The following is a 26,915-nucleotide window of genomic DNA, read 5'->3' on the forward strand; positions in this document are numbered from 1 at the left end:
TTTTCATCCACCAGTACCCCAAGTCGTCCTCAGGGGTCTCGATCCATTCTCTGCCCAGTCTGTCTTGTACTGGGATTGCCCTGACCCATGTGCAGGACCTTCCCCTTGGCCTTGTTGAACTTCATGAGTTTGGAACAGGCCTACGTCTCCAGCCTGTCTAGGTTGATCTTTCACATTAGTAGTGGATTGCTGGAAAAAAGCAAGCATCTCCAAATTCTGTTAGTTAAGGGTATGCTGTTTTCTGGGAAAGTTAGAAGCCTAATGTTTCATGAGACTTTCAATGCTCACGGTCTTAACTAAATTGCAGAAATTACAAGTATTATTTTCCCTCACTATTTCCTGTATTTCTACTTAAACTGACAGCTGCAAGCAATAATCAGAACTGGTTAATGACAGAAATTTCTTTTTAAATTTTTGAAAGAACTCTAGTAGCTGAATGTAAGTTGAGAATTGCTCTTGTAATACTGTATGGAAAACATGTTTACCATTTGTAATTAATCTTATGCTTCCAAATATATTTGACTCCACTCTGTTGAGTTACATGGCTTATAATTCGATGCACAAAAAGTGTCTCACGAATCTTAATGTAAATGCAAAATTTTTGAAATTGTGTGATTCACAAATCCTGACCACTTGGAGTATGTCAGTGTGTATGTACGTATGTGTGTATATATATATATAATTTTGTGTGTGTACACGAATATATACACATATATCTGCAAAACAGATGTGTCACATCCTGGTGGGCTGTATTCCGTAAGTGTGGAATTTGTGAAAGTATAGTTGTTTCTACTTCTAATCAATGTTCAATCTGTATTCAGTTAAGACTGCAAAAATATAATTTTAAGAAAGCATTTGAATTAGTAAGGTGTATTATTTAAGTCCATTTAAACAATACCAGGAAATAAGACTCAACTTCTGTAATTTGTTGAAGATGAACATGCATTGCAAAAGTGCTGTTTTAAATTGATTTGGTTATTACTTTTACTATTTTCTTTAAAAATAGGGCTTTATCTCTTTTATTTTATTCTTCTATTTATTTATTTTGTTCTTAATCCTGAATCCAGCTTATATACTGGAAAGTAGCTTATTTTTATATATTTCTCATTTGAGAAAAGAATACTGAAATCTTTGTATGTATTAGTAACATTTCAATTTCACTTGCACCACTGTTAATGTGATAGAACCAAGATCACACCTGGCCTCACAGTTTTATATGAGAGCTTTGTGGTCTGATTTATGTGCTGTGTTTGCTTGAGTAGCTCCTCAGCCAAAGTTAGGGAGATGAGAAGTCAGTATCTGGGTGGTGGGACTGGGTTTTTCACTCCCATTAGCAGCAGAGCTGATGGGGCAGCTTCTTTTAGAGAGACAGAGGGAGAGAGGGCAACTGGCGAGGGGCTGGTGTGCGCTGCAAACGCTCAGGGCGTGCACCAGCTTCCCCATGTGATGCCAAAAGACTCTGTATTTTGGGGGATGTCTGTGGTTTTGCCTTTTCAAGTGTAAAATTGTACATGTTTACTGGGGCTCTTTCTGCTTTGAAGTCAAAGAACAGAAGGTGCCTCTGTGTCACTGCACTGTTCTGCTTATGAGTTTTATTACTGTTTTGAGATAAAAACTGAGGTTTAGTTTGAGTGTTCCAAAACCAGATACCACTCTCTCTCTCTTTCTTGTAGGCAGGGTGCTGCTGTGCCAGGCAAACCAGGAGGGATCTCCCGTGTACAGTGCCCCCAGTTCACTAGTATACACATCCACAAGTAAGCTAGTGTTATGGCTCTGTTTTGTTTTGTTTTGTTTTGTGACAAAAGCACATAAATGTGAATTAAGCCCCCAAAACTGTACATTTTCCCCAAAACTCTTGTAAATGTGGTATTTATAAATGTGTAAGTAATGTTAACAGATAATTTAGTGTCTTAGTTCCATCTTTATTCTAAAAGTATATTTAAAAAAAAAGAAAAAAGAAGATGGCCTCTATTTCACTGTTCTATAGAAATGGTGAAAAACTCCACCGTAACGCTGACATTTTTTGGAATCCAGTACTGTTGTGCACTCTGCATTTTGTGTAGAAGGTGAAGTTGTGTTTCTTTTTCTTTCCTGGTTACAACTTTGATTTAATAAACAAAAAGTCTCATATCATTCCACCATTTGATCGTGTCAGGAATAAAGTAGATATGAAGTCTTTTTTTACAAACGGAAAAAGACTGTGCAAGTGGGTATTTTGAATTATAAAAAGCTGCCCTAATAAAAACAGTAAAAGCAAGCTGAACGAATAGATCCTTAGTGTTGAGATCGTATTGGTGGTACCACTGACGCTCATTCTGAAATCTAGTCAGATGAAGAAGCCTCTAGCTAAATGAAATAGTAACAATTGTTGCTTGCTGAATTAGTGTGGACAGCAGCATTTCTTTGTGTTCCTAGCAGCTTTCTGTAAAGAAAATATTTTATGTTGTCTGATTTAACAATATTATCAGATATGCTCTTTATGAAGATTGTATTCAATCTAGAGTGCAATTCTGCTCTTTCAAAGCTTATCTAGGCTACAAAAATAATTGATTTCTTTAATTAAAACCAGAAATGAGGACAAGAGAGTTCCATAGTGATCAACTCTATGGTCATGTAACCCTCTTATGTCAAAGGCTATGAATAGCATCCTTAGAGCTGCTGCTTTTACAGTATAAGTATGGGATCTACTCTCAAATCAGGAGTCTACAAATACATAGAGAACTAATAAATTATATGAAGCATTTTAAATTGGAACTGAAATTGTCAGTAAATGTGCATTTGCTTCCAGATGCTCCAAGAATATTTTGTGCTATGTCACCTTTCCAAAGCAGTGAGGTTTTTTCTTTATCCTTGTAGTAACATAGAGATGAAATACTTACTGTCTAAATCAATGTTCCCTATAATATGTTTTCAGTGCATTATTCCTTTTTGACCAAAATACTAGTCTTTTGACTGAAATATCAACCTTTGTCTAAAATTTCTTTCCTGTAAAATTATCCAGACATTTAATTCATCTCACTGTTAGGGAACCTCTTTTCAAGAGGGAGGGCAGTTATTTTCTGGAAATTACTCTAAATAAAGCCTTTATTAAGTTTACCCTGTTGCTTCTATTGTCTCAATGAGTTCTATCCTAGGAAATTTATTTCTGGGGTTGCTGTTTACATCGTACAGTACTTGCACTACTGTTAAATCCCTAGATAGTCATTGTATAGCTAGCTAAGCTCTATACTTCACTGTTTCCATTATGTCTCATGAGTCAATCCTTCTAAAAAATCTTATTTTACAGTGGTGCTCCTTGAATGATGATATCCCAACGAACACCTGTTTGTTTTCAATTATGCCAAATACATAAGTAAACAGCCTTTGCCTATCTGCCTCCCACTGGGCAGTGTGTAATACAAAGTTTCATAATAGTAGCCCTTGCAGTAGAGATTATTACACTTTTGCTGAATTTGTGTGTCTGCAACTCATGATTTTTCTTTTATTATGTGTAGTATTTCATATTGCCAAAATCTCGTTTCCCCCACGGGATCACAACTCCTAATAATACAAAATTACTACAATTACTAATGATTGTAATTAGTTTTTTTATTTCTCCGTACTACAAAACTTTCAGTAAACAGGTAATATAGTTCCCTTTCTATAGGAAATTCTACTAAATGAATGGAAATGAAGCCTCAGTTTTGTTTCATTTTCTTTCTTTCATTATTTTAAAGATCTTCTTTCTGTACTCCAATTTTTGTGCACATCTGTAACATTGCAACAATAATTGATAAGTCAACATTAATGTCTAGGAGACTAATACTTTTACTATTGTTATTCCATGTAGACAACAATATTGCAGCCATCATCTTTGAATGATTTGTTAATCATTTATTCTGTTACTGCCAGTATTGTATCTGTGTAATATTTCAGAACAGCTTACAATGTAAGAATGAAAAGGTTTTAAATTTGTAATTGTTTTAACAGAAGGGAAAGAGTCGGATGTGATTTTTAAAGCCATGTGAGAGGTGTGGAGTTCATTAAATGCTAATGGCATTTAGGAATTTTCAGATATTTGGAAGAGGATGGTCCCCACTTTTAGAAATGTTTATTTTAAATTGATTGTTTGTATTTTGCTCCCAAGTTATATTCTGTAAAGAATGAAGGACTGAAAAATGCTTGTAAAATATATTTTTCTTAATTTGGCTAACTTTATTTCTCACTTAACTTTTTGACTTTCAGTTGTGTTGGTCACTTGTAGTCTTTGATGACCCTGAACACTTTACCCCATTGTTTTGGCTAGCCAGAAAGAAGAGTGGATTTCTTGAAGCTACTCTTTCTCTTCTGATGTTGTATTTCCCCAGGATATATTTTTTTGTACCACATTGTACATTTCCCAGTACAGTGATTAGTTACACCTCTGAATATGTCAGGAGATGGAAACATGGCTCTGCTTCCTCCCATCACTTCTGCCCCTTTGCATAATACAGAAAGAAATGAGCTGTTTCTTCTGCAAGCAGTGGAAAAAATCAGTAGCAATAGTCTCTCATGCCTCATCTGTTCTCTTATGCTGAAGGAGAAGATGGGACCTGGATCAGTTTTTCATTTGCACATCTATTCTGGGAATAGATAATTTGTTATATAGAAAGCATAGTTTCAGCATGCAAATGTGTTCACATCCCTTGGTGGGACAGATTTTGCCTTACTGACAGAAGCAGACTGAAGGAGCTCATGGGCTCATCTGGGCTGCTGTAGACTCCTATAGCATTGGCATCTCGAGGACAGAACTGATAAAACTGATTTCAGTTAAATCTATCATCATTATCCTAATGCAGAACACAGACAAGTATTAGAAAGAGTCATATCCAGGAAGTAAAGGTTAGAGTACACCAAGTCCCCAGGAGTAAGTAAGCATTCACGGGAAGCTTACCGAAGGCCCGTGATATCTCACTGAAACTTAGTAAATCGAAGAGTTTGGCAGCACGTAACTGACAGTCTCTTTTTGCCCCTGCTACTTTAGACTAGTTGGTTTCACAGGAATTTTTTTAATCATGAAGAAATTTGTACCTATTTTTAATTAAGAAATGTATCAAGAAAAATTTTGGAACTTCTCCAAATAGATGCCACTTGAGAATAGTATCTATGGGAATATTAAAGCCCTGCAGAAGAAAAGGAAAATTCAAAAGAAGAAAAAAAGGTTCTGTCACTGAATGTCTGTACCACTGTTCTACAAAGGACAGTAATATAGCTGGGTATGTATGGTTAAAAAAGGCAAAATTACTAACCTGAATTTATGCAAGGACTTTTAAAAACTGTTTAGTGCCCGTTTTCCATATTTTTCTATAACGTAGTGGTGCCTGAAAATGTCAGTGAGATAGGAGTTAATGAGAGCCAAAACATGGGAAAGAAGGAAGACACGAAGTCGTGAAATCACAGGATAATTCAGGTTGGAAGGACCGGGTTGCACAGGGCATCTCTGAGGACAGAGGCTGCATAACCTTTCTGGGTCATCTGTTCCAATGCTTGAATGTCCCAGCAGTGGAAACCTCTCTTCTTTCAAGTTTCGTCTGTTGTCTCCTGTCTCCCCACAGTGTGCCTCTGTGAAGAAAGGGCCTGGCTATGTTTTCTTGATAACCTCCCCTGCCCTTTCCTGGCAGGGGATGGAAAAAGAGATGTTTGCCAGTAGCAAACTTCTTTGTGCTCTGGAGTAGCTAATCAACCTGCTCGGGCTCACTGAGCACGGGCTGGTGTGGTGAGGAAGCCGGCCTAAAGCTGGGCATCACATCTCTCAAAAATGTGTAGTTGTATGTATTCAGGTCCCGTGGAAGGCAATGGCAGAGGGATTACAAATTTTAATAGAAGTTCAAAGGCACCTAAATATACTTCAGTCTCTAAATCAGAACTTGGATCTTTGTAACTTCTAGGCTTTATTTTAGCCCCAAGTAAAAATTAAGATGCTTGAGTGATGAGGTATGTAACCACTAGTAGATTTTTCTGAGCATGTATTAAAAGGATAGTTTGCTACACTGAATAGCTACATATGGTAAAATAATAAATTGCTATGTGCATTTGTTTGGAATGCTGCGCATACGAGTGCCTTTATTTCCCAAATGCTTTGCATGCCCATAAAAGAGAATGTTGCCTTGACTTCAAGGAGTACATTTTAAAGTAATGTCAATTTTGTGTTACGTTTTCTAAATGTTAGAGTTGTTTCATTGTCAGTTCCAGTAAGCATGCTCATCAGCCTCAAAATACGCATGCTCTTCTTCCACACATTTTCATTTTTTATTAGAAATAAATAAATATTTCATATTGCAATAAAACAGTAGAATTAAAAGAAGAAAAAAATATAAAAATGCAGATATCAGATATTTATTTTATTTTATCATACTCAAGGGCAAATGAAGTTGATGGCCCATTTTCTAATTGATGTATTTATTACAATTTTATAAGAAATAGGGCTGGAATTCAGCAAAAATGATTGAGGTGGCACAAATGCTTATAAATCTGTCCCACATTGTTCATGTTCTTTAATTGTAATTGTCTGATAAAACTTCCATCAGTTTCTGTAATTAACCTAATGGTCTAAATGAATTTCCAGATCACTGGTTATTCATTTCAATATAGAAAATGCCATTACCTTGAGTTTAATTAATACAAAGTAAGTTCACAGTCCATTGTATCATTAGAATAGATTTTTTTAACTGTTTCAATTATGAATATTTTTTTCCTCTTATTTTGTTTGTCCTGTTTATGGACTTGAGTGTTCATTCTCTATGCATACTAAAATAGTATAAACCCTTTATAATTAAAATATTTAAAGCCCAATGCTTTTAAAGTTCCATCCTCAAAATATCAATGTAGATTATTTTTTTATTTATAATTTCAACTATTTTTAAATAGAATTCAGTCAGTGCCAAATTCATAATCCCATGATATTCCCTAGAACATCTTATTTGTCTTGATATTCCTTTCACAGAAGTACATATGACAGATAAGCACTCACCGGAGAATACTTTTGCTTTGCGTCAGATAGATATTAAAACAATAAACTATGTTGCCCTGGGATTTTAGTTTATGAGCAACCAGAAAACAACAAGGCAAAGATGAGATGTTTTTGAAAGGTGGGAAGGCAGTTCTTCCAGAAAATTCCCTGGAAACCTTTGGTCCTGTAACATTTTTGACAATAAATATTTTTAATGCTTAAGATCTTTTAAGCAAATCAGGCCAATACATTCCATTACTTCAGAGCAGACATTACAAATGTTCCTAAATTATCCTAAATTCTATAGCAGAAGCCTTAAGTACTAATTACATGATATTGGAATTTTGCTTCTTTGTATGTACAGAGCAACACTTGTGTATGACAGACACGTGTACTACTTTTAAAAAAGATTTTTCCTGTGGGTGTTTCATTTTGATTCAAAGGTGGAGAATAGTTCAGAACCTTGTTGATATGCATGAAATAAATGAGGAAAATCATAAATAATAAGTATAAATACCAGATCCAATATTAGGATATAGTCCATCTGGGGATTCATTGTGCTATAGAAAATTAAGTAAAGCCTGTTTATTCAAGACGGCTGTTGTATATGCTTGCATGGAAATAGGTTACTTGGCTGAGGAATATTAGTAAACTTCCTAAAAAATGCTGTATGAAACTATTTCCATGCTTCTTGTTTCAATGAAAGATATTTCAGGTTATTTTTCTGTGACATTACTAATGGATTGGAGTAACAACTTGGAAATCTATATGTATTTTCTGAATATAAAAACATATTTCATATTCTTAAAATTATATGGGGAAAATCATAAAAGGTGATTTAAAGTATGCTTCTGAGCAGAATCATTAGTGGAAACGTTCAGTTTAGAAACCTTCATTCAGTTGATTTTGTCGGGTTTGATCTGTTGCACATATGTAATTACTTGAAAATTATATTGTTGTGATTTTACCAAGATTGGTAAGGGAGAGACTGTTTAGTAGCTTGCCATTTTGAATTGGTATATGGGTCGGGAACATTTAAAGAATGAGTATTTGTATGATATAAATAATTTGCCTATGTTACAGTTTTATTTGCAAATTAAATGTGAAAGGTTTCTGAAAACTAAATTTTTAATTGGTATGTTTTCTTTTAAACTAAAATGGAATGACAGGTCACTTCACAATGGACATATATATTAGTAGACTGTGCTTTCATGTTTCTGTTTTCATCTACTTGTTATTAATTCATAGAAAAAAAGGTAGGGTACCCCTGCAAAGGAGTTATGTCATTAAGGTAATTTAACAACTGTAGGACTGATATTCATGAATGAAACAGTACAAAAATCCTGCCCAAAGGGAAATGTCCATAAAGTTGAGTAGACCAATCAGATATATGATTTCCAGGCTACAAAAACTTCATTATTAAACATTTAAGAGTCAAACTGTCTTTTAATGTGCTTCCTGAATTAATTAATTGCCTTTATTTATAAAGTAAAGAGAATCACCCAGTTCACCTAATGTGGAAAGTGCCCTTCCTTTTCTGTATGTTAAAATATACTGGGATGACATGAGAATTTAAAAAAAGAAGATATCAATAATGAGTAGGAGGGAAAGCTTACTAATTGTTTTCTATGATTTTTCCCCCATGTATAGACATGGAAAAGGTTGAAAAATCATGTATCTCTTCCAGAGAGAAATACTGATGTCATCTCTTGCTGAAGTGTCTTTAGAAGATTTTTAAACACTGTTCTGGCACACTGGATTGGACCATGCTTTGAATAAAGTTACAGAAATCTGAATGCAGGAAAACTGCACTGACTTCTAAGATAGTTACAAAGATAATACAAAATTAACAAAATCGAGTAAAATTATATTCATAAGTATTATGTTATATCCTTAATTTAAGTATCACCCATTTTAAATTGTAAATTGAACCTTTTCTGGGCTCTTTTGGGAACACCACCTGAAATTCTCGTAGTATTTTTTTGTGTTCTCTTTCACTATGTATCTGTCCACTATATATTGTGACCAATTAACACATCAGCCAAATGTATTGTAGCTGTCTAGAATTTCTAAATATGGGTTTCATTTCACTCTTGCAGAAGTGTTTTTTGCATCTCGCTGTTTATACTTCTGTTAATCTGCTTAGAGATGGTGCCGTGTATCTGAAATATCATTCTTAGGAGTTCACAAAGATAGACATACCCTGAGTTGTGTGCCACAGACTTACACACCATCCTGGACCTGGCTAGTGGGAGATGACTGGAAAGGTGTGCATAACATTTTTAATGGTAACTTGTGGAGAGTGTCTTTGTCCTTTCATTCAAATAATAAGAATCGTGTTTGATCAAGGGCATTTGGGCATCTCACATGTCTTAATATGTTTCCTTAGCTTTACGTTCTAGATGCTGTTACTCATTTTTAGTCGGTAGCCACATGTGGAGTTAATTTTGTGGGTTTCATCTTAACCTGTAAGATTTGGTTTCAAATAAAGATTTATTTTAATGTCACTCTTTCTTGCATTGTGTGGCTCTTAAAACATGTTGTATACAGTAGAAATACTTCAATTTGAATTTCACAAATAGTACTGAGGAATTAAATTTTTTAATATCTATATGACTCTTTGCAGGTGCAATTCTTTAATTTTACAGTTTTTCCATTCTGGCTTTGGTTAGATTGGTAGCTGTTTCTTTCCTCAGTCACTTCCTGCCTAAACTGTTCCCAACCCAACAACGTTCTGACAGTGTTCTTTTTTACAGTTTAATATTTCTCCTGAGTTTCAGTAAACCTTGTGCCATTAAACAGAACTCCTTGTCACCACGTAATAGACTTCCATAAACATTCAAATTACTAAATTTTGTTACCTCTTTACAGTAGTGCTCCACAGCCATGTTCTTTTTGTGTCAGAAACAGTGTTTAGCAAGACACAGGGGATTATTTCAATTTGCTTGGAACTTGGAGATGTCCAACAACCAGGAACACAAGACAAGTTATTGACCAGTTTGATCATCTGTGTTTGAAGATTGTTTTTTAATTAAGATCAGATGTGGCTCCTCTGATCTCTAGTGTTTCTATTAATTTATAGCCTAGTTTCTTTGTTATTTGTTTTTACCTACTGAGCTTTTTCTTGTTTATAAGTCCTTTCTTTTGTGAAAAGCCAACCATTCTTTGTACAGCAACTATATGGATTCTTTGGAATGTGCAGTACTTTTATTTTGTTTTCAATTACACTGTAAGTAATCTGACCACCAGTTATAGCATTTTTTTTTATTCAAAGTTGGTGTAATTACATAGCTTTATAAAAAAATTCATCCCATCTTTTTTTTTTTTCTTCCTTAACATCCTTCTTTTTTTTTTTTTTTTTTTTGGCATATTGAGAGAAATCTCTTCATGTCAGAGGTATTCAGGTGGCTGTATATACAGTCCAGTAAAAAGTAAAAGAAAGATGAAATGTACAGGAATTTTTCATAATAAAGAGTCACCAAATGATTGAGTCTCTGAATGGCTGAGGTTGGAAGGAACCTCTGGAGATCACCTTGTCCACTCGCCCTGCTCAAGCAGGCTGCTCAGGACCACATCCAAACAGCTTTTTAACATCTCCAAGGTTGGACAGTCTCTGGGTACCTGAACCAGTGCTCAGTCACCCTCACAGTGAAAATGTTTGGTCAGAAAGATGAGACAGTTTCCAGGCTTTGGCATCAAGATTTTGCTCCAAAGTATATAAATTCCTGGCATATAATGGTTTCAATATGCATAGTGATAAATGGTGGTTTACTTAACAGAATATTATAGGAGATGAGGCAAAGGAGGACAGAGAAAAAAAATAATTCCATATATACTTAAAATTATTATAAAGAAAACAAAGTGTTAATTCAGTATATGCAAGTAGTTGTTGAAACAGAATAACAGTTAGGTTTGGAAACAAATTTTAGGTAAAGTTAACCAAATAACAGCTTTTGTTGGAACAGTTAAGTGTCTTCCTACAACTTAACATCAGAATAAACACATTAAATAGGGTGTTGCTTTTCACTGAAATATTTTATGTATGTTTTCTGAGTGCATTTGATTATGTTGATGATTTGGTAGGGAAAAATCTAAAACCCAAAAATCTTATTTTTCATGTGTTTGAGGATGAAAAAGTTGAAATTGTCTTAAAACAGCTGTCTGTCCTCTTTCTACAAATATTTATGTAATGTTTCAGGGTATACCTTGTCATAAACACTTTCACCAAATTTATGTAAAATTTGGTCCTAATTTAAATTTGACTGGAAACTTAATGCAGTAGTGTTGTGTAAAGGGATTCAATTACAGTGTGCAGTGTTTTGTAAGTAACTGTCTCACATAAAAAGTTAATTAATCAGAGCTGTGTCAATTTCCTTGTGCCATGTCAATTTGCGGCAAGGTAATTAATCACTAATCGCCCAGCGTGTAGCAAACTAAGGGACAGTCCATGACTCATTTATTGTTATTTTTTTCAAAATAAATGGCACACAGAGACATGAAGAAACACATCCTGCCTTTCATAATATTTTTATCGACAGTTCTGCATGTTGTAATGGACTGCAACAACAAGCAGCTGTAGTTCAATGGAATATGAATATTAAAGAAACAAATGAGAGCAGATTTATAGGCCATTGCTTTTCTGTTATGTCAGTTTTGAGATTACACTGAGCAAATGAACAGTGAAAAATTACTCTTCCATGTGGAGAATGGTGATTAGACTTGTACATTAATTAGAGATTTTTGTTTTCCTTTTCAATGCATTTCAAATGAGAATGTCCTGTAAGTTTGTCCAAACTGCAGATTTATTCATTCCTAAATAAGTGTTTAATACAGACATATATTTTTGTACAGTAGTAACAAAATAATTGTTCCACTAATTTTAAGTATGTTTCAAAAAAAAAAGTGAATGAAAGAGATATTACCAGTTGTGACTGTATTCTATGTATTTGATTTATATGGCAAATTTCCTTTGAATTTAGTTAATTCACAACTAGATCGCAGTCATAATCACCTCACAAAAGTGACAGATTAAAAAATGTGTTTTCAGCGTGCTATTCTTAAATATTGTGAACTTTCTAAATTTTTTTTTACCATGGAATTTTAAGAATATATACATATAATTTAAAGCCCTTTAATGTTGAAATCTGTAGTAACAGAGCTTAAATTTTACCTGCATTGTACTTTGGACTGTGTATTTAAATGCAAAGTTCTGTGCACATTCTCTTCAGCACAATTTTTATAATTCTTTTTTGAAGTATACGAAGTAGTGCTACTTACTACTATTATGGTGAAGTGAAAACTCACTACACAGTATGCATCAGCATGAACTCCTGATTCTGTTCCAGAAATCTCAGATAAAATCAGATAATATGCTTAGCCTTTCTCAGCATGTTACCCATTGTATCTTTGTTTTTAATTTACTATCCAGCACTTGTGAAGTGTTTCCTCAACAGGGATCCTCCTGCACTGTGAGAGTACTGTAAATGTGTCTCCCTGCCTTTCTAACATTTAAACTATGTTGCAGTAAATGAGCTATAAGCTGATTCAAACATGATGTAGCATTAAAATTCTTCACCGTAAAACATCTGAAAACTCTTGATGGCAGCTGACCTAGTAGTTCACGCAAAGGCGGTCGGATTAGGAGTGATGAGAGGTAGATTCGTTCATCCATTTTGATGGCACACCTTTCTTGAGGCATATGGCACTCTCATCCAAATTCAAACCACAGCACAAATGCAAAGAATAATTGCCCATTAAAATGGCTGTATATTTTTATGGCTTTGATACAAAATCTGCCCCCTGTTGTTTTTTGCATCTGCTGCTCTTCCATCTATCCCAAAGATTTAAAACTTTTATACACAGTGTATAACCCTTAAGTATTTTTCACCAGGTTCTATTCCTCCTTTTGAGAACTCAAGCTTTGTCACTGTCCCTTCAGTCTTCATTTTCTAAGGCACATGTTGAGGCATGGTGCCTAGAAAGTGCACCTACCTGTCATGTTAATTTAATAAAAAATTGAATAAAAGCAATGTTTATATAACATCTTTTGTGATAAATTCGATTAAATTTCATCTGTGAATACAAAGATTAAGTTCCTCTTTATTTCTTCATGCTCAAATTTGTTTTCTATATAAAATCATGAGTTATCTAAATTTTACCGATATGTGAACATGAATTGTGTTAATTTCAAAGGTCTTTTTATCTGCTTAATTGTTACAATTTCTTGGCCACATTTTGGTTTTGAGATGTAAACTGAAGTTCAGTGAAGGAAATCCCCTGGAAGTGTTCGCATGTTTACAAAGTGTATAAAGAAGGGAGACATTTTTTGACAATAGTCATTTTAATAATACTTTTTAAAGAAAATTATTTTACTCTCTTAAATATAAAAATAGAACAAAATTAAGGAAGGAATTTTTAAAAAGTAGTTTCACCAACATATTGTTCCTAAAAGATATTTCATTTAGGCTGCAGTACAAGATGATTTGTATGTTTTTGGAGAGTTACATAAAGCAAAGCCATGCACTTCAACAGCATAATGTTTTCACTCTTCTTTTTTAAATTTGAAAAAGTAAAAGAGCAGTAGGAACTGATTTTTTTCTTGTTTCCATTTTAATCTCATTCATATTTGAACAGCTGAATAAATAACTATAGGACGAGTTGATGGGGCTATTAGATGAGAATCTAAATTATTTCTTTGACTTGATATTTGATAATACATATTCCTTAGAAAAGTCTTTTTTTTTTTTTTTTTAACCTCATATTAGCCTCCTATCATCAGTGTGTATTTGGAGAAATCTGCCTTTTCTCTATTGCAGATCAGAAGAATTCCAGTCATCAAATTACTTTGATAAATTTAAGGTACTTTTGCGTAGAAGTGGACTCAGATGCTTCCCTGGTGAGAGTCAAACACAGTGTGCACCCCATTACAGTAGTATTTTCACAGACTGAGTTTCAGCAATTTGGCACTGAGGCACTAAAGAAGGTTGACCTACAAACTCAAGTCATTAAATTCCTTACTTCTTCTGGCTAGTACATTCATTACTTTGGGGGCTGCTTAATAGCACTTAATGCTTCCTGGTGGGAGAGCCCTTTTCATAAAATTGTTTTTATGAAGTCCATTCTTCAGTTATGTTCTAATGATGCCACTTCTGCTGGTTATTTTGGGGTGAGGATATTAAAAAGTTGGTAGCAAAATAAATTTTGTGGTTATTAGATATTCCTAACAGTATGATTTCTCAGCTGGGCTGAAGTAGTGTAATTGTTTTGCTGATCCCAATTCTAGGGAGACATGATCTTGTTGATTATTTTACTTCTAATCTTAATCTTTAATATTGCTACTTGGAAATAGAAGACATGTTTACAGGTACTCTGATTTTCAGACTGACCCAAATAATTTTTTGGGGTAACGGATATAACTTTAATATATGACCTCTACTGTTAGACCTCACTTGATCATAGACCTTGCAATGCCATTGTTAGTTCCATATTTCTCATGCTTAGTTTCCATCATGTCTTAACTTATTTCTGACAGAACTCCAAATCGTTGCTCTACCTTCTACTAATTGCTTCTACAAGCTTTTTCAGAGTTTTGCTTTACTCTAGACATTTGGTGAGTTTATTTAGGAGACAATGCAAGGCAAGCATAGTAAAACAACTAAATTACTTAAGGCTTTTCATTGTAACACATCCTTTGTGTTGCAGATCCTTTGAAAATGGTAGAAATCACTGTCTTGTCTTTGTATCTCCCATGAATGCTGAGCCTCCATGGTGTGTTTTGGATTTGGTAAACACTTATGGGCTAAGTGACTCTTCCTGCTATCTCTATCTTCTATTTTTTTTTATTCTCCTCTTTCATAGAGAAAGCTTTCTTCCTCATAAAAATTTAATATTTTTAAAAATATTTTCTGTTCTTTTTTACTCAGTCATTGATGGGGCACACTGCTTTTCCAGTGACATTTCTTTGTAGAGAGCCATTCACTGTCAAAGATTTAAGGTTAGTGGCCCTTCTTGTAATTCTTTCCAAAGTGTGACCACCGTGAACTTTAAAGGGTATTTAGGATAAATCCTCAATTGTTGAAAAATATTTATGTTAAAATGTCTGTACGAAAGCTGAATTGAGTGGTACAATTCAAAGGAAAAATTGTTCTCAAAACACTTCCTGAGTTCATGCTTTCACAGAACTCTGCTATGCTCAGTCTCCCATATAATTTCTGCACAATTCTAGTAAGTTTTCATTAGACCTATATTTACTAAATTCTTCTAAAAATCAAGAGATACGTGCATTCTTCACACACCTGTATAAAGTGTGTGGCTGTATGGTGAGTTAATTTCAGACATTACATTTCATAGCAGAAAGATTGCCTAGAACGCTGAGTGTTTCACTGAAAGAAGACTATTCAACTGCTTTAAATATTGCTAAATGTAGATGTTAATTGCAAAGAATTAAATGCAGAAACAGCCCTTAGAGCCGGAGTTTCTAGACACTCTACTGCAAACCCACAACTTTGTTAGATACGTTACATTGCTTGAGCTTAGGCTTTTTTGAATTGGTTTTGTTTTCTTTGCCACTCCTTCTGTGCTTCTTGTAAAAGTGGGTTTTCTATCAATATGTAGAGAACTACAGATGCACATATAAATGAAGAAGTTGTCCGTACTGCTCAAAGATTGTCGTATTTCATTAGTTGTTTGTCACTGGCTTTTATGTCAGAGAAATTTCCCTTAATCTTGGAAGTTTGAGTGTCCCTAAAGACTAAGGGTTTTTTTAAAGCTAGCTACAGACTACCAACCTTCACGTTTCTCATTTAAGATATCCACCATTTCAGATACCAGTCTTTCCTGACCAGATTCTCAAGTCCATTTTTCCCCTTTTGCTTAAGGAAACTCTTCTCAGCACTGTTTTGTTGGATTTTGGGGTTGGTTTTTTTTGTTGTTGTTGTTTTGGTTTTGGGGTTTTTTTTATTATTCTATTTATTTATTTATTTGCATTATTTTAAAACAAGTCACAAATTAACTCTGAAATTATTGGAGAAACATACTTCTAGAAGTTACCATCTAGTAGGTGGAAAAGAGTCATTCTTCTAAGGAAGGCAGACATGCTAAACTTCACTCTGATAACAAAGATAAATTTGGCAGCTTCTACAGTCACTTCTTTTCCATGCTGAAGCATACTAGTGCACTTACAGAAGTAACAGAGATGATAATAATTACTATGAGTGGCACTTTAACATGCGCATTGTGAGCATCACCTGATTTAAGCCAGCAGGAAGTCTCCAGCATGTGGCATTCACAAATATATTCTCCAAGGGACAGAAGTGAACAACAGTACCATGATGTCCGACCCTTGTGTTTTTTGTCATATGCTTCTAACTTCCATCTATGAAATTTTATTGGAGCATTGTACTTCTTATTTATCTGTTAGGATGGGGGGACAGCCCACTCTATCAGAGGAACTATGGCACAAGCTGTAGATCTTTTTACTGTAATGTTTGCTTATATCTTCAGTCCACTAAAAGTTATCATTTACATTTTCATATGCATGTTGAACTACTTTGTATGCAAGACTGTATACTTGGGAAAGAAAAGGAAAAAAGTTACATGATATGAGCAGTAGGTCATGATTCTAGCGCTGCTGTATTTATACTGTTCAACATTCAATGTTCTTGTATATGCAAAAGTACTTGGTGTCCAGATTTCCAAGTATACGATATATATGTTTATTTTTTCTCCTAAAAAAAATGCCTTCCATGATTCTATTTGTCTTTTAAATACAGCTGATTGCAAAATTATCAACAGTGTATTGAATTCTGTTTGTTCATCATTCTGATTTTGACACGTTAGTTTACGGCAAGAGGAATACAAATATGGTGTTTGTACTTTTTAAAAGACTATTTTAATTGTATTGTCATAAGGTTGTTTTATATTGTATCACAGGCATGTAAATCTTTGCAGAATAACTTTTTGTCAGTTGAAAGGACTTAAGAAAGCCCAAAAGCCACAGTGGTAAGGCAGTATTGGAGAATTACTGCATAATTACTGTATTTTCCTTCATCCTTTCAGCCAGCTGCAAGTTGTGAACTTTTCGTTTTCTTTTTCAAATTCAAGGCATCTTTTAAAACTTAGTGCTAAAACAGGTGAAAGACAAATGTGGATTGAAATCTATTTGTATTTCAGACTTGAAAAACTTACTGGTTTATACATGATTACTTCTGTTTGCTTGCTTCTTATTAGGGCTTTGCTAAGCAACCTTTATTTCTTTTATCTGTTTGAAAAAAATTCAACACAGTGAAGCACAACTGACGTAACCTGAGTGCCAACAGAGCTGGATTTGATTTTCTCTGTCTCACTGATGAAATAAATCCAAAAATACATGTTCTAACACTGGCCAGCTATATATGTACGAAGGAGAAATGAAGTCATGAAGTATTGGCTAAAAATCTAACAGAGAAAGTAAAGTGGAAAGTTTCATTTATAATTTACAATTAAAAAGTTTATGAAGAGATTTTCACAGACATTTTACAGATACAAAACCCTTTTAATACTGTATTATTTTTCAATTTCTGTTTAAAATATTTTAAGTCTAACATTGAATGGTACTTAATGTTTACATTTTGCTGCAATGATAATATAAAAATGTCTGAATTGATTTCTTTTTTGTATGTGTAAATTGTTTCTATTGGGTCTGAATAGTATCTGAATTTGTGTAGATATTTCCAAATTATGAAACTCTTGCCTTTGAAGAAGTAATGGATACTGTACACTGAACAGTGTACATCCCCAAAATCTGAGAAAACTCTTGCTCTGTCTTTCTTTCCCTTGGCACACAATTAAGACACAGTTAATAATCAACACACAAGCAAAAATAAAGCTCTGTAAATTGGTAAAATCTGATTTTTGGAGACAGATCCAATAATGTGATGGAAATGCCACTGACATTGTGAATTTGAGCCTGAAATGGTGACTTGGACCTCAAGAGTCTTCTGTTAACAGTGTTGTCTATAACAGTCAACATTATTTATAAAAGTGTCTTAGAGAATCAGAGCCACCTATGATACTGCCATCTAAATTCCCAGCTTTCTGTCTCCTGCTTGCATAAAAGATTTTGTGTAAAAATAGGAGACCTCTAGTTAAAAGACTAATAATTTACTTGTTCGGCAACTCCCTCATCTAGTTACAGGCAAGCTTTAACATAAGCACAATCATGCTGCTACGTTACTTGTGTTTTAAAATTCTAGGTTGACTTGAATATTTTACATCCATTCTTTTTTTTTTTTTTTTTCCCCCCCACAGTGCCAGGATTCCCCTACCCTGCTGCAACTGCAGCTGCTGCTTACAGAGGTGCACATCTAAGAGGCCGAGGTCGCACGGTGTACAACACGTTTCGTGCAGCAGCACCCCCCCCTCCAATTCCAGCCTACGGCGGGTAAGGAGATCAGCCTCTTTTACGTATTAGCATGAATCTCCAAAGGCTACAAATTGTTTGTGACTGTGGTGCATGCTGATCGTGTCTCACCGCAGAAACCAACACAGCATGCAACCAATCCCAGTGCTGGAAGTGGTGCACCTTGCACGGAGTATTGAAAAATGACTGTAATTTGTACTGCCATGGTTGGTGGCCTTAAGCATTTCAGATGTCACATATTGTTATGTAAATGTTCTTAGAAACTGAATGCTTTGGAATAGAGAAATTGTTTCAGCTAAAGATATATTTTTGATGATTGCAAACATCTGGTTATTAAGGAGGTTGGATCAAGTTAACTTCTTTTTCTTCAATCATCCACTGAATGTTGGCTCTGGACCTGAAGGCTTAGTGGTGTAATAGTTTGGGGTTTTTTATTGCAGCTTGTTTAGTTATCCCAGTGGACATTTTTACCATGATAGAAACTTGGGGTGCTGCTTGGGGTACTTGAGGATAGAAACTCAGGATCATGTGTTTCTCAGTATGTTTGCTTAAATAATACCTTAAGATCTTACCATCAGTGACCTACATTTACTAAACCCAAGTAGAATACTAAGGAATGAATTGGAGAAATCCATAGTAATAATTTGTAGAATTTCAATAATCTGTTAATTGAGAAGATACATATATACAGTTTTAGAGGTGTGGTTTTGAGGGAACGAAGGAAGAAACAAATTCTCCTTGTAGCTCTGTAAATGCTGACACAGAAAGATTTTGTATGCTACATAAGATATTTACAAGTTCTAACATTGTCAAAAAATTTTCAACAATTAAGAAATTGGGAGGCTTAGAAAATCAGACCACTTGACAGATCCCAGGCCAGAATAATAAAATATTTTTTATAGTTGTCAAACATTTGTGATATATATGCTGCTACTTTCCTGTAGAGCTACCAGTCCTTTCTGAGAATGGGTCAGGCAGGGTTTGCAAAGTTTTGGTTGAAGGTGATCTCTCTCTCTCTGCCCTCACTAAAGTCCTGTTCCTCAGCTCATCTGGTCTCACTGTGGATATCCCCTTGTAAGGGAGCTTGCAGGGCAAGATTGTGCTCCGACCCTGTCCTCCTTCTCCGTTATGGTACAAGATGGGTGCCCATCACTAGTTCACTCAGTTTCTCTTGAAGCCTTTGTCCTGTTAAGCCAAAAGACATGTCTTTTTCTAGACAGGTTTGCAAATTTGGTCAGTCGGCCATTGAACTGTATTTTCAGGGATATTTACAACAGGCAGTTTGGCCATTCCTTCACACTGGGCAATTATCACCTCAGAGAATGAAAATGTTCTAAAAATGAATATAAAAATTATGCCACAGAATCAGTTTATTTTGTAAAAATGTATTTTATTTGTTTCATGTAGTTTAATAGCAAAATAATATTAATTCAATAAGCAAATTTGTCACTACTGGGCAAAGACACCATGGTTATTGAACTTTGCCTGAGTTGCCTTTGGACAAGGATGGTGTCTAACCAAAGCTATCCTACTGTTGCCCAAACTCTCCTGTCGAGTTAGTCCAGGTATTTGTACATGGCAATGATGGTAACAAGTTTAGAATGCCCTTCAAGAGCCAGTTCCAATATGAATGACTCAGCTACACAATGGATACTGCCTATAAAGAAAGTGGACTCTTCCCATCTCTACTTCGTTTAAAAAGAAGTTCTTAAATTTGAACACAGAGTGCAATATGAAGCAAGATAACAACGTGGGTTATTACACTGTCACAAACATAATACCTTAGTTTAATATGAAGTCACAAAGTAATATAAAAAAAATATATACCAGCTATTTGTGATACAATTTTTGAGTTGGACAATACTGACTTGTTAGTATATGCAAAATGAGTAAAAACTTTCAGACAAGTAAGTAACTTAAATTTGCTTTAATTTAAGGGGCCACATGCAGGTGCTCTGTGTGTGTCTGTGTTATATAAATTTTTATAGTTTCGTTAGTACAGTGACTCAGCAGGACAAATTAAATTTCCATACATAATACATACATATTCTCATGTAATTGCAGTGCTTATTTTCAGCATGTTTAAGTAGCAAGTTAGATGTGTAGGGGTTGTGAACTCCTGTTTTAAGTTAATGGTGAAGTTTTGCACTGTAGTGAGGTTCAGCACTGGATCCCAAGAGGTCAGCTGAGCACTCACGTTCTTCTGCAGGATGGTTTGACAGTTAGGTTGGACAGATCTCACCTACTACCTTCATGACCTGTTGTTAAAGCTGCCTTCAGAGGGAGCCACGCATTGCATCGTGCGAAGTCACATCTCATTGTTCTGATGACTTCCAGCTGTCTGAGATGAACCCTTAGTAATCTAGGGCTCACCTTCCAGTCAGTTATGTTTTCTAACACAATTTTACGCTGCAAAAGTTTTCACTTGATAAGCTTTCTCTTAAGTTATATAGGTCTTAGTTCAGATATTAGTCAGTTTTAATTTTCTATATCCACCTTTATAATAAGGCATTGCTTTCCAATGCACATAAAAAATTTGCAACTTTTTAATTCACGGATAAGTGCAGAAATAATACCTACCTCCATTGCACTGATCTGCAGTTGGGTTAAGCTTTATTCTGAAATAATTTCTTTGGCCTAGTATTTTAGATCTTATGCTAGTAAATTCACTGATACAATAGCACAATTTGGAATTTCTTTTCAATGCTTTGTTCTGTGCTTACCCATTAGGTACTCAGACCTATCAAAGAAGCAAAAAGGAATTTTCATCAGAAAAAATCCTTAATCAATGAGAATAAATTATAAGACTGTGGTTTTCAGTCACAATGGGAGTAGGAGTCAAGGAAAATTACAGCGATAATACAGAGATCACAGAGAATGAATCAACTTACAGAAGAAAGCAAACAACTTGGAATATCATTTGTTGATAAGCAAAATTGAAAAAGCTTTGAGTGCTATTTTACAATTCATTTAATAGCAATTTCTCATTTTTCACTCAAGGATGGAGCCCAGTCTTAGAGCCAAGCAAGCATAGTAAAATACTTTCAATCATTAAAAAAAAGGCATTTATTTTGTATAATGACACATATAACTTTATATTATAAACTTTAAATAAATTTACACTGAATTCCCACAATATTTAGTTAGAAAAATATGACTTTTCTTTTTTTAAACACATACCTAAATGTAAAGTTTGAAGCTGAAGTTTGAAATTACCTTTTTCATTTTCTTTTGTTTCGTTAACCTTAGAAATCTTATAACTGAAATAAAATATAATACTTGATCTGAAATAATCTTCTTCACTCTTACTTGTTTCTATTACAAATTTTTGGAACTGAAACTGAATAATTGTGTTTGAAATTTGAAAATTAACTGTAAAGCTAAGAACAGGTTTTTCTTAGACTAGTCTCACATGCTACTTACTAGTGTTTATCTCAGTACCACTGTCTTAGGATTCCTGGTTCTATAATAAAAACCATCTTTCTAAAAGCAGTCTCTCTTCAACCTGTAGTTGTTCACTGGTGTCCTGTTGGACACTGACTGTGTCCTTTTCTTAGAAACTGTTTATCAACAAAGTTAAGAAATGGCAGCACATCCCAGGCTGTAAGGAAGTCTAAAAGATCTTGTGGCCATTAGGCAAGAAAAGTTGGTGTGATTCATATTGGCAAGCTCTCTTCTGCTGTGCTGGAAACAGTAAATCTGTCATACTTGGCTAGGTCACAGGAAAATTGTTGAATATAGCCATATTTAAGACCATTGTTTTCTTTTAAATCAAGGAAAGCACGCATGCTTTAAGATGTGTCATTTAAAAATTAAATCAGTGTTTATGAGATATGTAGCACTGCATAAATAATTAATGGATCCTTTTCTTGGGACTGAGGCATTTCACTGATTCCTTGAGATAGTTTCTTGTTTATTAGCTCATGGAAAATGCTTCATTTTTAGCATCTGTGGCATCATTTCTAATGCCTTGAAATACTACAATGTGCAGGTTACTTACAACGTCATGTGTATAACTCATTTATGTACTATAAAAAAACCTACTGAAACTGAAAGGACAGAGTAAAGCTTCATTTGTGTGAAAAAAATGAGTACAGAAACTTTAAGAGTTTGGAGATCTACATTACATGGAGAGCTTAGCTTCAACATTGTGCTGCATGAGCAAGAGAAGCAAGAGATGGTCGTGTTGTGTACGGCACGAGAGGTGCAGGGAGATCAGAGCCTGTCAGGATGGGAGGGCGTAGCTGTGGATCTATGAGCTCTTGCCTGCTTATCTCAGAGGGCTCTCTGGGAACTTCGCAGCAAGATTGGTACTTTGGATGAGGGGCAAATCTGTTAGTATTTTAAGCTGATTAAAATCCTTTCATAAACTCTCTCTTGGGACTGCTTCCATGTGGGAGGATTTGGGCTTACTGCTTCTTTGACCTTTCTTGCAGGCTTCTCTCTGGGTACTAAATAGTGTTTTGTACAAAATAATTGCATTGATGTAAAAAAAAAAAAAAAAAAATATTTCTTGGCTTGACCTGTGTCTTTCTAAGATTATCTGTTTTATTGACAGAGTGCACACTAATGGTGTAAGAAATGTCCTAATAAAGCTGAAGTTATTGGTAAAGGTACTCATGACAGGTTTTAGATGCAGTTGGCAGTACTTGCATTGCCAAAACAAAGGAGAAAGAAGCAGTTTTTCTTCTCTTTGGCATGCTACCAAAAAACAGTGATCTGATATTGATACCTGTAATTGCTTTTGAACTCTGCAGCAACTAGTAGCTCATCATTCTTGAAAAATCATTTGCCAAATATTAAAACATCATGAGTATGATACGCCATTTTTCTTCGGCTCTCAAGAGAAACCAGCATTACTGTATATCTGGTAGTATAGCAACTAAAACTGAGAAGCCCTTCTATTCCAGCATCATTTGCCTCAAGCTTTTCACAAGTTTAATGTGTGATGATTTGGTCTTCACATTTCCCCTCCACTCCTTCCAATTCTACTGAGGCTAACAGAGAACTAACTTTCAGTCCATATGTCCACTTCTGGTGTCTTAGCTTTGGGAACAGGGGATAGCAATATGCTTTCCTCTCTTTCAAAAGAATAAAATTAAGCCAACCAACCAAACCTTTATAAAAGGGAGAAGTTGGGAAGGGTGGACGTAAGACACACTATTCATAAACTGTTCCCCTTTGTTAAAATAATTGTGTTGAAGTGATACATTCTAAAATATTCAAAATCAAAAAAAAGCTTTATTTTCCAACACTTTATTCTGAATTTAAGAAAGACAGATAATTAATATAAGCTACTACATCTATTATGGTGTTTATGGTTTTTTTAAATACATTTCCTTGGTCTCAAAGAAACTTCCTCTTACTTCAGACTCTGGGCTTTATGTGCAATTGTTAAAACAAAAAATGTGTTTTGCCAGCACATAGTAATTTGTGTCTTCCAGCTTTGTTCTCTGCAGCAATGCCCTCAATTAATTTTCCAGAGTAGATAGTGTAACTTGTTCATGGCAGAAAAAGTTGAAACTGGAAAGGCTAGAGAACATTCTAAAAAGTTGAAACAGCCTCATACAAGAGTTTCAGTTCTGTATTTACAACAATGAAAGTTGTGTTATTAGAGTGTTGAAAGATGTTACTTGAATTCTCAGTCTTTTATTTGGTTTATCTTAAGTAAAGTTGTGATTACATGTCTTCTGTTATTTGTTTCATGTAAACTTCTTATAAAAGGTTTCATATAAAAGGTATACTGTAATTTCCGAGACCAAAAGATATGTGTAGGACATGAAGGCGACCCAGCAGCAAGCAGAAAACTGAGAACTTTTGTTCCTCAGGTGCTTTCCCTTAGTTGTGGTGGAGGGGGACTAGCAAACTCTAACCATGATTCCTATTGCAATGAATGAAATCATGATTGTCATGCCCGTTTGTTACACTGAATCAATCACTCCATGCACTTAATCTGCCTTAAGTTACTTATGTTAACTTGAGCAGTTGTGTGTATGACTGAGGGCCACGTATACTCAGCTCCTGTGAAGTTACTGAACTAAGGTTTGTGCAGTCAAGAACTGTCTTCTGTCATTGATAGATTATTCAACCCAATCTTTTGAAAGATAAGGATAAAAAAATTATAATGAAGACAGATGTAGTCCTCCCAGGATATTATAAGTATGGAATCTAAACTAATTAAGGGTTTGTCTTAATATAGTTACAAAAAATGAAAATAAGACATAGAGACTAAAATAAAGCAGTTAAAATCATGCAAAGCAGATGTATAATAGTTGGCGAGAGAACAGTTTCATATTTATAGAAAAATAATTTCAGGAAACGATTGCCACATATGATGTTATTTAAATATACATTTTCTTATTAAATCAAGATTTCTCTCTTCTCTGATTTTTCCTTATCACTATAAAATCATAAAATGCAACTGAATAAATCCCCCAAATGTGTTGTTCTTATTTTAATGCCTTCAGGTAGTGCATTAACCTATCATCCATTCGTGGGTGAAGTAATTCAGATTTCAGTAACGGGGCTATTTCCGGACCCTGTGCTGGTTTACGAAGAACTCAAGATTTTTCTGTCTGCCAAGAAAACTTTTTGAATACAAACTGTAAAAGGAGCTATGGTGAGATGTGTCCCTGTGTGATGTATTTAGTCTCTCCCCATGCTTGAGACTTATCATCTGTTTTCTGTCTACAGCTTCAGAGGAAAAGGGTAGATAAAACAAGCAGACTACCCTTTGGAAAATTATACACTGAAAGAAAGAAAAGCACAAGAGCAAAACATAGCTCTTGGTGTTTTACACTTTGTCCTTCTGAGGAAGGCTGCTGTTAGAAAAAACATTTGACTCCACTGCTAAGATTCTGTTACAGGAGTCAACCAGTGACAGTGAATGGAAAATATGCTCTGAAAATCTATGAAAATATGAAAAAATATTTCAAACTTTATAAGAGGCAGGAAGTTTTATATTCAACGTCACCATCATACTCTAAGACTATACAGTAAATATAGAACATAAGGAGAAAATAACATAAAATCAACTGGTATGTTTTCATCATTTGCTTGATTCTGTCACTTCATCCTAAGACTAACCATGTTTAATGACAGAGTCATGCATTCATGTCTCATTTTAGTGTTTGGTACTTACTTCAGTATAATATTTATCAAACACTGGCATATTAAGAATTCAAAATAAGTTTCTGTCTGTACATGACTGAGCATTATATATAAAAGGAAGGCCTAGGTGACTGAAGTAACCTGTCCAAGATTACGACCCACTCACTTGGGAATTCAGAGTATCATCCTATTCATTTTGTGATATCTTCACTGTAGATCCACAGTTCACCAAGAAGAGGAAGAAAAAAGATCCTCTTTCTGACACGTATTCTCTCAAAATGTTATTTTCTGAATAGCAATGTTTAATAAAAATTGAAAGTAGTATGTTTTACTGTACTGTGGCGGGGTGCCATGCCACACCTTCACCGTCCTCATTTTCCTTCCTCAAGAGTATATTGGGAGAAAGTGAGATGGAAAAGCTCTTGGGTTAAGATAAAACCAAGAAAATCGCTTACCAATGACCATCAGAGGCAAAACAGACTTGACTTGAAAATTATTTTAATTTATTGCCTATTAAAATACAGTTGGATGATTAGAAACAAAGACTGAACCTAAAACACCGTCCTCCCTTCCCCACCCTTTCTTCCCAGGCTGCATTTCATTCCCAACTCCTCCACCTCCTCCCAGATAACAAGGTGGTGCAGGGATATGAGGAACGGAGGGTTGTGGTGGTCTGGCCTCCATCTTCAGTAAACTTTGTATCACTTGTGTACCATCTCATAAAACTCCTCCCACGTTGTTCATGATTGTGTACTTCTACCTCACAGTCATGTGGAATGTTTTATTTCTTACCTGTAAACAGGTATAAGAAAAATGTAATACTTGAAAATTATCAGAATATCAAACCCAAAATGAAGGTACGCTACTGTGTAAATGACAAACTCTCTGAAAGCTGCCCTTGTATGGCATATTTTTGGTTTGGCATATTTTGCTCTGCAGAGGTAATAAATAGAAAAATAGTTGAGTAAAGGTCTGGCCTTACTGAAGCAAATGGCAGACACTCTGATTTAAGTGGAGCCGAGTTTTGACCCATTATTATTTCATAGCAAACTTTTATCACCAGTGTGTTCTGTGTGCATGTATGCGTATTTATGATTTTTTCAAGTGATTCTGACTTAGACACATACCAGCTCAGCCCTGTGGGTTTTGGTCATTGACCTCAATAGATCATTTATATTTCTGACATGAAAATTCTTGTTGGAATTGCAAAACAGCTTGGGTTAGCAATTTTGTAATAACTATTATTCCCAGATAATAGTATTTATAAATTGAAAATAATATTGGAAAAAACCCTATTGTGTGCTCTGATATTTAGCTCTCAAAACAGCTTGGGTTCATTCTGATGCTGGAAATACCTATTTTAAGCTGCAGAACTGCCAAATGAGTGTAAAATTGCAGTACTTAGGCAATATGTGTAATTGGTAGGTCACTGCTGTGTAG

General features: G+C 34.8%; 1 protein-coding gene across 1 annotated transcript in view; it reads left to right on the forward strand.

The window, feature by feature from the left end:
* Nucleotides 1-1,671: 1,671 nt before the first annotated feature.
* The window catches only part of LOC104511598 (RNA binding protein fox-1 homolog 1-like), a 67,501-nt gene continuing 42,257 nt past the window's right edge, over nucleotides 1,672-26,915 (forward strand). Inside the window, exons 1-2 of the mRNA XM_010154285.1 lie at nucleotides 1,672-1,754; nucleotides 18,254-18,386. Of these exons, the coding sequence (XP_010152587.1) occupies nucleotide 1,754; nucleotides 18,254-18,386 (134 nt within the window). The 5' untranslated portion in view covers nucleotides 1,672-1,753. The remainder of the gene's footprint in view (nucleotides 1,755-18,253; nucleotides 18,387-26,915) is intronic.

The sequence above is a fragment of the Eurypyga helias genome, unplaced genomic scaffold (assembly GCF_000690775.1).
Source record: "Eurypyga helias isolate BGI_N326 unplaced genomic scaffold, ASM69077v1 scaffold1896, whole genome shotgun sequence".
Classification (NCBI taxonomy): domain Eukaryota; kingdom Metazoa; phylum Chordata; class Aves; order Eurypygiformes; family Eurypygidae; genus Eurypyga; species Eurypyga helias.